The sequence below is a fragment of the Eucalyptus grandis genome, chromosome 3 (genome assembly GCF_016545825.1).
Source record: "Eucalyptus grandis isolate ANBG69807.140 chromosome 3, ASM1654582v1, whole genome shotgun sequence".
In the NCBI taxonomy this organism is placed as follows: Eukaryota; Viridiplantae; Streptophyta; class Magnoliopsida; order Myrtales; family Myrtaceae; genus Eucalyptus; species Eucalyptus grandis.
Genome location: NC_052614.1, coordinates 32,158,701 through 32,174,921, shown reverse-complemented (window position 1 = coordinate 32,174,921; position 16,221 = coordinate 32,158,701). Strand labels below are relative to the sequence as shown.

General features: G+C 33.7%; 1 protein-coding gene across 1 annotated transcript; it reads left to right on the top strand.

Moving 5' to 3' along the window:
- Positions 1-1,749: 1,749 nt before the first annotated feature.
- Positions 1,750-2,974, top strand: LOC108958173 (plasma membrane ATPase 4). Its single transcript, XM_039309557.1, is given in 4 exon segments — positions 1,750-2,042; positions 2,112-2,294; positions 2,550-2,569; positions 2,572-2,974. Coding segments are annotated over 4 exon segments (570 nt in total). The 3' UTR covers positions 2,646-2,974.
- The last annotated feature ends 13,247 nt before the right edge of the window (positions 2,975-16,221 follow it).

The window sequence follows — 16,221 nt, the reverse complement described above, 5'->3', positions numbered from 1 at the left end:
AAAGAATTGTAACTCAAAGTTCTCTTCATATTATTCCCAGGCAACTTTTAAATCCTTAGTGGGGTTTCTCTGTGTCAAATTGGACCAGTAGAAGAATATTGAGTCAGTTTTATCCGTTTCAGACAGTCGTATTCTTTTTGTTCATAATTATCCAAGCATGGCAATTTCATGCTAGACAACGTGGATTTGTTCCATTGGTTAGCAAATTGTTATCTCCTGTTATACTTAATGATACTTTAATCCTCTTGATCAACCAAACATAGCCCAAAGGCCAAAAATAAAATTATCATTGGAGAACCATATTTGGAGGTGATTGAGGTGTGAGTTAACTATAAAATCACTGTGCAGATGGAACATCCTGTCAAGAAGACATTCCGCAGCATACATTTCCTCTAAGGTGAGAGTATCTTGACCGACCATTGTATTCCACACAATTTATTGTTCTAATCATCTTATTCATGTGGCTTAGTTGTGGGCATGTCGAGTAAGAACCCAAGCAGATACACAATCGAGAAGTTACTCAGATCAATCAAGACCTGGAACTATCTTGGTTCACCTTATGGAATTGTGAAATCCTACCATAAGAAGCTGCAGGAAATAAGCACTTATGTGGTGTGACTGGAGATGGCGTGAATGAAGCCCCTGCTTTGAACAAGGCGAACATTGGGATTGCGGTTGCTGATGTCACTGATGCTGCTAGAAGTGCTTGGACATTGTCCTCACTGAAACGGGCTCGAGTGTCATTATTACCTCTGTGCTGACCAGCTAGGCTATATTTCAAAGAAGGATTACACTGTTAGTGATTTGGATTGTGTTTCCAATGGATAATGCACCAAGGCTCTGCATATTGCTAATTGTGTTCCCAGCTTACTATGAGTTAAGACTAAAATTTTGCAGATTTATGCCATCTCCATTATGATTGGTATTGCGGTAAGTGTCCTACCTTAATGAAGACTCAAGATAATAAAGTATTCCCTCATGAAAGTTCATGCATCCAGTCTTTGCCAGTTTGGCTTTATGTTGATTGCTTTGATCTGGAAGTTTGACTTTGCACCCTTTATGGTTTTGATCATTGCCATATTAAACAATGATAAGATGATAGGTTTGTGTATTCTTGTACTCCCGGTTTTCAACATAGCAGATTAAGAAAGAAAAGTTTAAATAGTTTTGTGTACCAATCTCGGGAATGATCGTGACAATCTCTAGAGATTGAGTGAAGCCATCTCCCTAGCAAGAAAGCCGGAAGTTGAAAGAAATTTTGCTACCGGAATTGTTCATGGAGGTTACCTAGCACTAATAACTGTATTCTCTTGGGCCATGAAAGATGTGGGCTTCTCAATAAGAACCCGTTTCTTGTGTGGTTTTCTAGTTCTGTCTCTCTCGTATATGTTTTGTTTAATTATTGGAACCAGAAGTAATGAAATATCGCTACCCTATTCTATGGTGCAGGACAAGTTTGGTGTAAAAAATCAATCAGAAATAGCCTGATGAAATGATATCAGCCCTATATTTGCGAGTATAGTTAGCCTCTAATCTGTCACCAGATCGCACAGCTGGTCTTTTGTTGAACGCCCGGGACTTCTCTTGGTCAGCGCATTTGTAGCTGCTCAGCCGGTAAGAATTTCTGAGTCATAGTCTGTTCACCTTCTACTGGGAGCATAAGTTTGCTATGGTACTTTCTACTGACTAATTTCATTGGAATCCGGTTGAAATGAGAACTACAGATTCATTAGCTTTAACTGATGGTCAATGGTTAAAAGTCCTCACAAAAGTTTGGACAACCGATATCTTAATCACCATTCGCCAATATGCTTCCCTGATGCAAAATTTTTCATGGACAGGTTGCGACACTTAGCAGTTTATGCAAACAGGGGCTTCGCGAGGATAAAAGGAACTGGATGGGGGTGGGCCGGTGTCATCTGGCTTTACAGCTTGGTGACATATGTTCCGCTTGATATTCTTAAGTTTGTGATCCGCTACATTCTGAGCAGGAGAGCATGGAATTCCCTTTTGGAGAACAAGGTATTTCCACTAAGAAAGAGGCACCACCACGGATTATGTATTATGAAAAACCCCACATTGCATTAATTTTGGCTAATTTTATCACGCAGACTTGCCTTCACTTCTAAAAAAGACTATGGCAAAGAAGAGCGAGAAGCTCAGTGGGCAACTGCACAGAGGACTCTGCACGGCCTTCAGCCTCCTGAAAGCAGCAACCTATTCTCTGACAAGAGTAGCTACAGGGAACTTTCAGAGATTGCAGAGCAAGCCAAGCGACGAGCTGAGGTTGCGAGGTGAGCACCTTGATTCTCCTACTTCAACGCTCGTAAGAAAATGGTGTTATTTACTGAAAAACGTAGTTCCACCTTCTTCGCTTTTCGTACCTGTTTGCTTGCCTAATAACTAAAGTTCAAAGGCCGTGCTGTATTTAACTGAGTTTAGGTGCCTATTCTCTCGAAACAGAGTTTAAACCATTCGCTGCTAGCAATTCCTTTTCACCGTTTAGGTCCTACATGCGATGGTAAGACAAAGTGAATCTGTTGTTGCAGGCTTCGCGAGCTACACACTCTGAAGGCCATGTTGAATCCGTGGTCAAGCTCAAAGGCCTGGACATCGATTCCATTCAGCAGCATTACACATTCTGAAGGGCTTTTCATTCCAAGCAGAGGAGATCATATCGTGAGAAACGGAAAGTGGTCTTAAGGATTATGATGACGAAGCCGCCTATGAAGCTTTTATTAGTCTATAGGACGACAGAAACTGATGTCGCTAAAGGTCAGGGTCGTAGATTTTTGCTGTGACCAGTTTAATGCATGAGGGCTGCTTTCTCTTTTGACAGAACAAGATTTAACATTTCGTTTCAAAGTAGCCATGTTCAAGTCGGTTGGTGAATCTTACTTGGATCTTAATGATTATGTTTAGCTTGAAGCATGATCTTGTCAACAATTCTCGAGTGATCTGCCTGGCACAAGGAGAGATAAGGAAAAACAAAAGTTTTTGGCATTTTTTTTTTTTTTTTCAGAGCAAGAAAAGTTTTTGGCGTTTAGTAAGTCTTTTTTGTTTATGACAAAAAAAAGAAGAAGTCTTTTTCGTCAAATAAGTGACTACCAGAAAAGTCTCACGTGAGTCTCCGCGTTTCTCTTTTTCCTTTTGTGTGCAACCTAAGTATAGATGAGTTATTGTTCATACAATTCTAAACGCAAATGCACGTATCGAACAAGTAATATAATGATGAGAAAAAATATCGTCTCACGGAGATCGATGATTAATAAACTAATTAAATACTAAAATAGATTAATTTTAAAATTTATCTAACAAATCAAAATATAATTTAGAATAAATTAAAAACAAAACTTGAAAACTAAATGCAGTAAAATCAGTCAGATAAATATGTTAGAGCATCCGATTTCACCATAACCACTAGATATGAATTTCATATTGTTGTGAATACAAGAACGATATCAAACATGTGATAGCAGAATTTCCTAATCTATTTACTATCCTATCTCTAGGTATAGCAAACCTACTCAGCTTATTAATCCACTATATCTCTATGTGAATTAAAATAAACATGAGTGCATTAAAAACTATGAATATTCCTGGTTTACAATGAGTCTTTTGGATCACCTTATCACCAAAAGTTACACAAATAACGCGGTATATTTCTATCTACGTTTAATTCATAATTATATATTATAATGAGCAATTGCATATTATCACTTCTCAGTCTCAAACATGCACATTAGATCATTCAAGTGGTGGCCAGTCATTCAAAAGCATTAAACGCAATAATATATAACTCACATGAATGAAATCAATTGTAAAACATAAAAATTATGAAATTCATATTATCATGGTTAGGCTACATCATAGCTCTAACAAAAGAAAATTAGAACATAGTAGAATAAGAAATAAAAATATAAATCAAACCCAACATCTTGAATCAAAAAACAAGCATTATGTCACCACTTTTGTCTTCTCTTCAAAATACTTGAAAAACTCTCAGAATAATGAAAAACAATCTAACCCCAAAAACCTAGCTGCTCTCTCTCTCTTTCATATTTATAGGAAATCTAAAATATCTATCTCCCAACGCTTGCAGATAACATTAGTGAACAAAATCAATAATTTCCTGATTTGATATCCATCTTCCCTTTGCTTTGCTTTTATTTGAATTCTGATAGTTGTCATTCTTTTCCTTATCTTCTCCATATCTCATTATTTTGCATAAACAAAGAAAATTCAAATAATCAGAAGAAAATCCAAATATTTTCTCATAGATAATGCATTAATTGTTGCCTAAAATAGGTAAAATAACTCTATTTTTATAGAGTTATCAAACCCCCAAACTTAACATTTTTCTAGTCCTCGAGTAAAAGTAAGACATAATACATACTCAACCTAACAACTTTCTCCATGACATCTTTCCATAATTGCTCAAATTCACAATTCAAAGAAAAACACATATTTCATCCAAACATTGAAATCAATTTATAAGTTAAGACCAATTCTAACTATATGATCCAAGTGTGTGTGTGTGAGCCCTCATCTTTTTCGAATTATATGCAATCCAAATAAATTCACATTAACATGCAACCTCTAAAAAATTCTCAATAATTATGATCAAATCTCATAGGTTTGCTTTTCATTCCTCTCTCCACTAATGTAAGCTAATTATCCAACCAAAAATCAATAGAACTTTTCTCGGGTTGTAATGTAAGACTGGGCTAAAGATGAGATAACGTGAATTTTAAGCTCAAATCACCCATCAACACGTTGATTTCTAGGATCTAATTAGAGCCAATGTCACTGTCCAATTTCACTCCTTCAAGATAATTTTCTGCCGCCATATATCATCATTCCTTTTTTTCTTTCCTTTTTCTCTCTTTTTTTTTTTGAATTGCTTTATGGTGGAGTTTCTCCCAAAGTCCCTCATAATATAACATGAAAATTTCCAATCCATTGAGTATCCAAAAGGCTCACTCAATTGAAAGTTGGATATGGAACCATAAAAGTAATTTTTTTTTTTTTGACAATACACCCCCAAACAACCACTGCAATCACTTTTTTTTTTTTTTCCTTCTTTTTACTCCATCATTCCTCCCAAATTTCTATCAAGCTCAAATAATTTTTTATCCCAAAAGAAAATCAACGTATTCATAGGATATGGGATAATGATATAATTTAATCATGGCTAGGCTAAATATATATGAGTGCCAATGAAAAATTGGGTAATAATTAAGGCTCAACAGGGTGATTAGGGATAAATAAATAGGGTTGGCTTGAAAGGCTCAATTGATCCAAAAGTTGCCTATATGATTTTCTCAGTTAGATTTAGCTTAGGATTTCGCCTCAAGAGAAAATCAAACAAATTCTAACTATATGATCCAAGTGTGTGTGTGAGAGCCCTCATCTTTTTCGAATTATATGCAATCCAAATAAATTCACATTAACATGCAACCTCTAAAAAATTCTCAATAATTATGACCAAATCTCATAGGTTTGCTTTTCATTCCTCTCTCCACTAATGTAAGCTAATTATCCAACCAAAAATCAATAGGACTTTTCTCGGGTTGTAATGTAAGACTGGGCTAAAGATGAGATAACGTGAATTTTAAGCTCAAATCACCCATCAACACGTTGATTTCTAGGATCTAATTAGAGCCAATGTCACTGTCCAATTTCACTCCTTCAAGATAATTTTTCTGCCGCCATATATCATCATTCTTTTTTTCTTTCCTTTTCTCTCTTTTTTTTTTTTGAATTGCTTTATGGTGGAGTTTCTCCCAAAGTCCCTCATAATATAACATGAAAATTTCCAATCCATTGAGTATCCAAAAGGCTCACTCAATTGAAAGTTGGATATGGAACCATAAAAGTTTTTTTTTTTTTTTGACAATACACCCCCAAACAACCACTGCAATCACTTTTTTTTTCCTTCTTTTTACTCCATCATTCCTCCCAAATTTCTATCAAGCTCAAATAATTTTTTTTATCCCAAAAGAAAATCAACGTATTCATAGGATATGGGATAATGATATAATTTAATCATGGCTAGGCTAAATATATATGAGTGCCAATGAAAAATTGGGTAATAATTAAGGCTCAACAGGGTGATTAGGGATAAATAAATAGGGTTGGCTTGAAAGGCTCAATTGATCCAAAAATTGCCTATATGATTTTCTCAGTTAGATTTAGCTTAGGATTTCGCCTCAAGAGAAAATCAAACAAATTCTAACTATATGATCCAAGTGTGTGTGTGAGAGCCCTCATCTTTTCGAATTATATGCAATCCAAATAAATTCACATTAACATGCAACCTCTAAAAAATTCTCAATAATTATGACCAAATCTCATAGGTTTGCTTTTCATTCCTCTCTCCACTAATGTAAGCTAATTATCCAACCAAAAATCAATAGGACTTTTCTCGGGTTGTAATGTAAGACTGGGCTAAAGATGAGATAACGTGAATTTTAAGCTCAAATCACCCATCAACACGTTGATTTCTAGGATCTAATTAGAGCCAATGTCACTGTCCAATTTCACTCCTTCAAGATAATTTTTCTGCCGCCATATATCATCATTCTTTTTTTCTTTCCTTTTCTCTCTCTTTTTTTTTTTTTTTGAATTGCTTTATGGTGGAGTTTCTCCCAAAGTCCCTCATAATATAACATGAAAATTTCCAATCCATTGAGTATCCAAAAGGCTCACTCAATTGAAAGTTGGATATGGAACCATAAAAGTAATTTTTTTTTGACAATACACCCCCAAACAACCACTGCAATCACTTTTTTTTTCCTTCTTTTTACTCCATCATTCCTCCCAAATTTCTATCAAGCTCAAATAATTTTTTTTTATCCCAAAAAGAAAATCAACGTATTCATAGGATATGGGATAATGATATAATTTAATCATGGCTAGGCTAAATATATATGAGTGCCAATGAAAAATTGGGTAATAATTAAGGCTCAACAGGGTGATTAGGGATAAATAAATAGGGTTGGCTTGAAAGGCTCAATTGATCCAAAAATTGCCTATATGATTTTCTCAGTTAGATTTAGCTTAGGATTTCGCCTCAAGAGAAAATCAAACAAATTCTAACTATATGATCCAAGTGTGTGTGTGAGAGCCCTCATCTTTTTCGAATTATATGCAATCCAAATAAATTCACATTAACATGCAACCTCTAAAAAATTCTCAATAATTATGACCAAATCTCATAGGTTTGCTTTTCATTCCTCTCTCCACTAATGTAAGCTAATTATCCAACCAAAAATCAATAGGACTTTTCTCGGGTTGTAATGTAAGACTGGGCTAAAGATGAGATAACGTGAATTTTAAGCTCAAATCACCCATCAACACGTTGATTTCTAGGATCTAATTAGAGCCAATGTCACTGTCCAATTTCACTCCTTCAAGATAATTTTTCTGCCGCCATATATCATCATTCTTTTTTTTTTCTTTCCTTTTCTCTCTTTTTTTTTTTTTTTGAATTGCTTTATGGTGGAGTTTCTCCCAAAGTCCCTCATAATATAACATGAAAATTTCCAATCCATTGAGTATCCAAAAGGCTCACTCAATTGAAAGTTGGATATGGAACCATAAAAGTAATTTTTTTTTTTGACAATACACCCCCAAACAACCACTGCAATCACTTTTTTTTTCCTTCTTTTTACTCCATCATTCCTCCCAAATTTCTATCAAGCTCAAATAATTTTTTTTATCCCAAAAGAAAATCAACGTATTCATAGGATATGGGATAATGATATAATTTAATCATGGCTAGGCTAAATATATATGAGTGCCAATGAAAAATTGGGTAATAATTAAGGCTCAACAGGGTGATTAGGGATAAATAAATAGGGTTGGCTTGAAAGGCTCAATTGATCCAAAAATTGCCTATATGATTTTCTCAGTTAGATTTAGCTTAGGATTTCGCCTCAAGAGAAAATCAAACAAATTCTAACTATATGATCCAAGTGTGTGTGTGAGAGCCCTCATCTTTTTCGAATTATATGCAATCCAAATAAATTCACATTAACATGCAACCTCTAAAAATTCTCAATAATTATGACCAAATCTCATAGGTTTGCTTTTCATTCCTCTCTCCACTAATGTAAGCTAATTATCCAACCAAAAATCAATAGGACTTTTCTCGGGTTGTAATGTAAGACTGGGCTAAAGATGAGATAACGTGAATTTTAAGCTCAAATCACCCATCAACACGTTGATTTCTAGGATCTAATTAGAGCCAATGTCACTGTCCAATTTCACTCCTTCAAGATAATTTTTCTGCCGCCATATATCATCATTTTTTTTTTTTTTTTTCTCTCTCTTTTTTTTTTTTTGAATTGCTTTATGGTGGAGTTTCTCCCAAAGTCCCTCATAATATAACATGAAAATTTCCAATCCATTGAGTATCCAAAAGGCTCACTCAATTGAAAGTTGGATATGGAACCATAAAAGTAATTTTTTTTTTTTTTTGACAATACACCCCCAAACAACCACTGCAATCACTTTTTTTTTCCTTCTTTTTACTCCATCATTCCTCCCAAATTTCTATCAAGCTCAAATAATTTTTTTTATCCCAAAAGAAAATCAACGTATTCATAGGATATGGGATAATGATATAATTTAATCATGGCTAGGCTAAATATATATGAGTGCCAATGAAAAATTGGGTAATAATTAAGGCTCAACAGGGTGATTAGGGATAAATAAATAGGGTTGGCTTGAAAGGCTCAATTGATCCAAAAATTGCCTATATGATTTTCTCAGTTAGATTTAGCTTAGGATTTCGCCTCAAGAGAAAATCAAACAAATTCTAACTATATGATCCAAGTGTGTGTGTGAGAGCCCTCATCTTTTTCGAATTATATGCAATCCAAATAAATTCACATTAACATGCAACCTCTAAAAAATTCTCAATAATTATGACCAAATCTCATAGGTTTGCTTTTCATTCCTCTCTCCACTAATGTAAGCTAATTATCCAACCAAAAATCAATAGGACTTTTCTCGGGTTGTAATGTAAGACTGGGCTAAAGATGAGATAACGTGAATTTTAAGCTCAAATCACCCATCAACACGTTGATTTCTAGGATCTAATTAGAGCCAATGTCACTGTCCAATTTCACTCCTTCAAGATAATTTTTCTGCCGCCATATATCATCATTCTTTTTTTTCTTTCCTTTTTCTCTCTTTTTTTTTTTTTGAATTGCTTTATGGTGGAGTTTCTCCCAAAGTCCCTCATAATATAACATGAAAATTTCCAATCCATTGAGTATCCAAAAGGCTCACTCAATTGAAAGTTGGATATGGAACCATAAAAGTAATTTTTTTTTTTTTGACAATACACCCCCAAACAACCACTGCAATCACTTTTTTTTTCCTTCTTTTACTCCATCATTCCTCCCAAATTTCTATCAAGCTCAAATAATTTTTTTTATCCCAAAAGAAAATCAACGTATTCATAGGATATGGGATAATGATATAATTTAATCATGGCTAGGCTAAATATATATGAGTGCCAATGAAAAATTGGGTAATAATTAAGGCTCAACAGGGTGATTAGGGATAAATAAATAGGGTTGGCTTGAAAGGCTCAATTGATCCAAAAATTGCCTATATGATTTTCTCAGTTAGATTTAGCTTAGGATTTCGCCTCAAGAGAAAATCAAACAAATTCTAACTATATGATCCAAGTGTGTGTGTGAGAGCCCTCATCTTTTTCGAATTATATGCAATCCAAATAAATTCACATTAACATGCAACCTCTAAAAAATTCTCAATAATTATGACCAAATCTCATAGGTTTGCTTTTCATTCCTCTCTCCACTAATGTAAGCTAATTATCCAACCAAAAATCAATAGGACTTTTCTCGGGTTGTAATGTAAGACTGGGCTAAAGATGAGATAACGTGAATTTTAAGCTCAAATCACCCATCAACACGTTGATTTCTAGGATCTAATTAGAGCCAATGTCACTGTCCAATTTCACTCCTTCAAGATAATTTTTCTGCCGCCATATATCATCATTCTTTTTTTTTTTTCTTTCCTTTTCTCTCTCTCTTTTTTTTTTTAGAATTGCTTTATGGTGGAGTTTCTCCCAAAGTCCCTCATAATATAACATGAAAATTTCCAATCCATTGAGTATCCAAAAGGCTCACTCAATTGAAAGTTGGATATGGAACCATAAAAGTAATTTTTTTTTTTGACAATACACCCCCAAACAACCACTGCAATCACTTTTTTTTTCCTTCTTTTTACTCCATCATTCCTCCCAAATTTCTATCAAGCTCAAATAATTTTTTTTTTATCCCAAAAGAAAATCAACGTATTCATAGGATATGGGATAATGATATAATTTAATCATGGCTAGGCTAAATATATATGAGTGCCAATGAAAAATTGGGTAATAATTAAGGCTCAACAGGGTGATTAGGGATAAATAAATAGGGTTGGCTTGAAAGGCTCAATTGATCCAAAAATTGCCTATATGATTTTCTCAGTTAGATTTAGCTTAGGATTTCGCCTCAAGAGAAAATCAAACAAATTCTAACTATATGATCCAAGTGTGTGTGTGAGAGCCCTCATCTTTTTCGAATTATATGCAATCCAAATAAATTCACATTAACATGCAACCTCTAAAAAATTCTCAATAATTATGACCAAATCTCATAGGTTTGCTTTTCATTCCTCTCTCCACTAATGTAAGCTAATTATCCAACCAAAAATCAATAGGACTTTTCTCGGGTTGTAATGTAAGACTGGGCTAAAGATGAGATAACGTGAATTTTAAGCTCAAATCACCCATCAACACGTTGATTTCTAGGATCTAATTAGAGCCAATGTCACTGTCCAATTTCACTCCTTCAAGATAATTTTTCTGCCGCCATATATCATCATTCTTTTTTTTTCTTTCCTTTTCTCTCTCTTTTTTTTTTTTTTTGAATTGCTTTATGGTGGAGTTTCTCCCAAAGTCCCTCATAATATAACATGAAAATTTCCAATCCATTGAGTATCCAAAAGGCTCACTCAATTGAAAGTTGGATATGGAACCATAAAAGTAATTTTTTTTTTTTTGACAATACACCCCCAAACAACCACTGCAATCACTTTTTTTTTCCTTCTTTTTACTCCATCATTCCTCCCAAATTTCTATCAAGCTCAAATAATTTTTTTTATCCCAAAAGAAAATCAACGTATTCATAGGATATGGGATAATGATATAATTTAATCATGGCTAGGCTAAATATATATGAGTGCCAATGAAAAATTGGGTAATAATTAAGGCTCAACAGGGTGATTAGGGATAAATAAATAGGGTTGGCTTGAAAGGCTCAATTGATCCAAAAATTGCCTATATGATTTTCTCAGTTAGATTTAGCTTAGGATTTCGCCTCAAGAGAAAATCAAACAAATTCTAACTATATGATCCAAGTGTGTGTGTGAGAGCCCTCATCTTTTTCGAATTATATGCAATCCAAATAAATTCACATTAACATGCAACCTCTAAAAAATTCTCAATAATTATGACCAAATCTCATAGGTTTGCTTTTCATTCCTCTCTCCACTAATGTAAGCTAATTATCCAACCAAAAATCAATAGGACTTTTCTCGGGTTGTAATGTAAGACTGGGCTAAAGATGAGATAACGTGAATTTTAAGCTCAAATCACCCATCAACACGTTGATTTCTAGGATCTAATTAGAGCCAATGTCACTGTCCAATTTCACTCCTTCAAGATAATTTTTCTGCCGCCATATATCATCATTCATTTTTTTTTTCTTTCCTTTCTCTCTCTTTTTTTTTTTTTTTGAATTGCTTTATGGTGGAGTTTCTCCCAAAGTCCCTCATAATATAACATGAAAATTTCCAATCCATTGAGTATCCAAAAGGCTCACTCAATTGAAAGTTGGATATGGAACCATAAAAGTAATTTTTTTTTTTTGACAATACACCCCCAAACAACCACTGCAATCACTTTTTTTTTTTCCTTCTTTTTACTCCATCATTCCTCCCAAATTTCTATCAAGCTCAAATAATTTTTTTTATCCCAAAAGAAAATCAACGTATTCATAGGATATGGGATAATGATATAATTTAATCATGGCTAGGCTAAATATATATGAGTGCCAATGAAAAATTGGGTAATAATTAAGGCTCAACAGGGTGATTAGGGATAAATAAATAGGGTTGGCTTGAAAGGCTCAATTGATCCAAAAATTGCCTATATGATTTTCTCAGTTAGATTTAGCTTAGGATTTCGCCTCAAGAGAAAATCAAACAAATTCTAACTATATGATCCAAGTGTGTGTGTGAGAGCCCTCATCTTTTCGAATTATATGCAATCCAAATAAATTCACATTAACATGCAACCTCTAAAAAATTCTCAATAATTATGACCAAATCTCATAGGTTTGCTTTTCATTCCTCTCTCCACTAATGTAAGCTAATTATCCAACCAAAAATCAATAGGACTTTTCGGGTTGTAATGTAAGACTGGGCTAAAGATGAGATAACGTGAATTTTAAGCTCAAATCACCCATCAACACGTTGATTTCTAGGATCTAATTAGAGCCAATGTCACTGTCCAATTTCACTCCTTCAAGATAATTTTTCTGCCGCCATATATCATCATTCATTTTTTTTTCTTTCCTTTTCTCTCTTTTTTTTTTTTGAATTGCTTTATGGTGGAGTTTCTCCCAAAGTCCCTCATAATATAACATGAAAATTTCCAATCCATTGAGTATCCAAAAGGCTCACTCAATTGAAAGTTGGATATGGAACCATAAAAGTAATTTTTTTTTTTGACAATACACCCCCAAACAACCACTGCAATCACTTTTTTTCCTTCTTTTTACTCCATCATTCCTCCCAAATTTCTATCAAGCTCAAATAATTTTTTTTATCCCAAAAGAAAATCAACGTATTCATAGGATATGGGATAATGATATAATTTAATCATGGCTAGGCTAAATATATATGAGTGCCAATGAAAAATTGGGTAATAATTAAGGCTCAACAGGGTGATTAGGGATAAATAAATAGGGTTGGCTTGAAAGGCTCAATTGATCCAAAAATTGCCTATATGATTTTCTCAGTTAGATTTAGCTTAGGATTTCGCCTCAAGAGAAAATCAAACAAATTCTAACTATATGATCCAAGTGTGTGTGTGAGAGCCCTCATCTTTTTCGAATTATATGCAATCCAAATAAATTCACATTAACATGCAACCTCTAAAAAATTCTCAATAATTATGACCAAATCTCATAGGTTTGCTTTTCATTCCTCTCTCCACTAATGTAAGCTAATTATCCAACCAAAAATCAATAGGACTTTTCTCGGGTTGTAATGTAAGACTGGGCTAAAGATGAGATAACGTGAATTTTAAGCTCAAATCACCCATCAACACGTTGATTTCTAGGATCTAATTAGAGCCAATGTCACTGTCCAATTTCACTCCTTCAAGATAATTTTTCTGCCGCCATATATCATCATTCTTTTTTTTCTTTCCTTTTTCTCTCTTTTTTTTTTTTTGAATTGCTTTATGGTGGAGTTTCTCCCAAAGTCCCTCATAATATAACATGAAAATTTCCAATCCATTGAGTATCCAAAAGGCTCACTCAATTGAAAGTTGGATATGGAACCATAAAAGTAATTTTTTTTTTTTGACAATACACCCCCAAACAACCACTGCAATCACTTTTTTTTTTCCTTCTTTTTACTCCTTCATTCCTCCCAAATTTCTATCAAGCTCAAATAATTTTTTTTATCCCAAAAGAAAATCAACGTATTCATAGGATATGGGATAATGATATAATTTAATCATGGCTAGGCTAAATATATATGAGTGCCAATGAAAAATTGGGTAATAATTAAGGCTCAACAGGGTGATTAGGGATAAATAAATAGGGTTGGCTTGAAAGGCTCAATTGATCCAAAAATTGCCTATATGATTTTCTCAGTTAGATTTAGCTTAGGATTTCGCCTCAAGAGAAAATCAAACAAATTCTAACTATATGATCCAAGTGTGTGTGTGAGAGCCCTCATCTTTTCGAATTATATGCAATCCAAATAAATTCACATTAACATGCAACCTCTAAAAAATTCTCAATAATTATGACCAAATCTCATAGGTTTGCTTTTCATTCCTCTCTCCACTAATGTAAGCTAATTATCCAACCAAAAATCAATAGGACTTTTCTCGGGTTGTAATGTAAGACTGGGCTAAAGATGAGATAACGTGAATTTTAAGCTCAAATCACCCATCAACACGTTGATTTCTAGGATCTAATTAGAGCCAATGTCACTGTCCAATTTCACTCCTTCAAGATAATTTTTCTGCCGCCATATATCATCATTCTTTTTTTCTTTCCTTTTCTCTCTCTCTTTTTTTTTTTTGAATTGCTTTATGGTGGAGTTTCTCCCAAAGTCCCTCATAATATAACATGAAAATTTCCAATCCATTGAGTATCCAAAAGGCTCACTCAATTGAAAGTTGGATATGGAACCATAAAAGTAATTTTTTTTTTTTTTTTTGACAATACACCCCCAAACAACCACTGCAATCACTTTTTTTTTTTTTCCTTCTTTTTACTCCATCATTCCTCCCAAATTTCTATCAAGCTCAAATAATTTTTTTTTTTTATCCCAAAAGAAAATCAACGTATTCATAGGATATGGGATAATGATATAATTTAATCATGGCTAGGCTAAATATATATGAGTGCCAATGAAAAATTGGGTAATAATTAAGGCTCAACAGGGTGATTAGGGATAAATAAATAGGGTTGGCTTGAAAGGCTCAATTGATCCAAAAATTGCCTATATGATTTTCTCAGTTAGATTTAGCTTAGGATTTCGCCTCAAGAGAAAATCAAACAAATTCTAACTATATGATCCAAGTGTGTGTGTGAGAGCCCTCATCTTTTTCGAATTATATGCAATCCAAATAAATTCACATTAACATGCAACCTCTAAAAAATTCTCAATAATTATGACCAAATCTCATAGGTTTGCTTTTCATTCCTCTCTCCACTAATGTAAGCTAATTATCCAACCAAAAATCAATAGGACTTTTCTCGGGTTGTAATGTAAGACTGGGCTAAAGATGAGATAACGTGAATTTTAAGCTCAAATCACCCATCAACACGTTGATTTCTAGGATCTAATTAGAGCCAATGTCACTGTCCAATTTCACTCCTTCAAGATAATTTTTCTGCCGCCATATATCATCATTCTTTTTTTCTTTCCTTTTTTCTCTCTTTTTTTTTTTTTGAATTGCTTTATGGTGGAGTTTCTCCCAAAGTCCCTCATAATATAACATGAAAATTTCCAATCCATTGAGTATCCAAAAGGCTCACTCAATTGAAAGTTGGATATGGAACCATAAAAGTAATTTTTTTTTTTGACAATACACCCCCAAACAACCACTGCAATCACTTTTTTTTTTCCTTCTTTTTACTCCATCATTCCTCCCAAATTTCTATCAAGCTCAAATAATTTTTTTTATCCCAAAAGAAAATCAACGTATTCATAGGATATGGGATAATGATATAATTTAATCATGGCTAGGCTAAATATATATGAGTGCCAATGAAAAATTGGGTAATAATTAAGGCTCAACAGGGTGATTAGGGATAAATAAATAGGGTTGGCTTGAAAGGCTCAATTGATCCAAAAATTGCCTATATGATTTTCTCAGTTAGATTTAGCTTAGGATTTCGCCTCAAGAGAAAATCAAACAAATTCTAACTATATGATCCAAGTGTGTGTGTGAGAGCCCTCATCTTTTTCGAATTATATGCAATCCAAATAAATTCACATTAACATGCAACCTCTAAAAAATTCTCAATAATTATGACCAAATCTCATAGGTTTGCTTTTCATTCCTCTCTCCACTAATGTAAGCTAATTATCCAACCAAAAATCAATAGGACTTTTCTCGGGTTGTAATGTAAGACTGGGCTAAAGATGAGATAACGTGAATTTTAAGCTCAAATCACCCATCAACACGTTGATTTCTAGGATCTAATTAGAGCCAATGTCACTGTCCAATTTCACTCCTTCAAGATAATTTTTCTGCCGCCATATATCATCATTCTTTTTTTTTCTTTCCTTTTCTCTCTTTTTTTTTTTTGAATTGCTTTATGGTGGAGTTTCTCCCAAAGTCCCTCATAATATAACATGAAAATTTCCAATCCATTGAGTATCCAA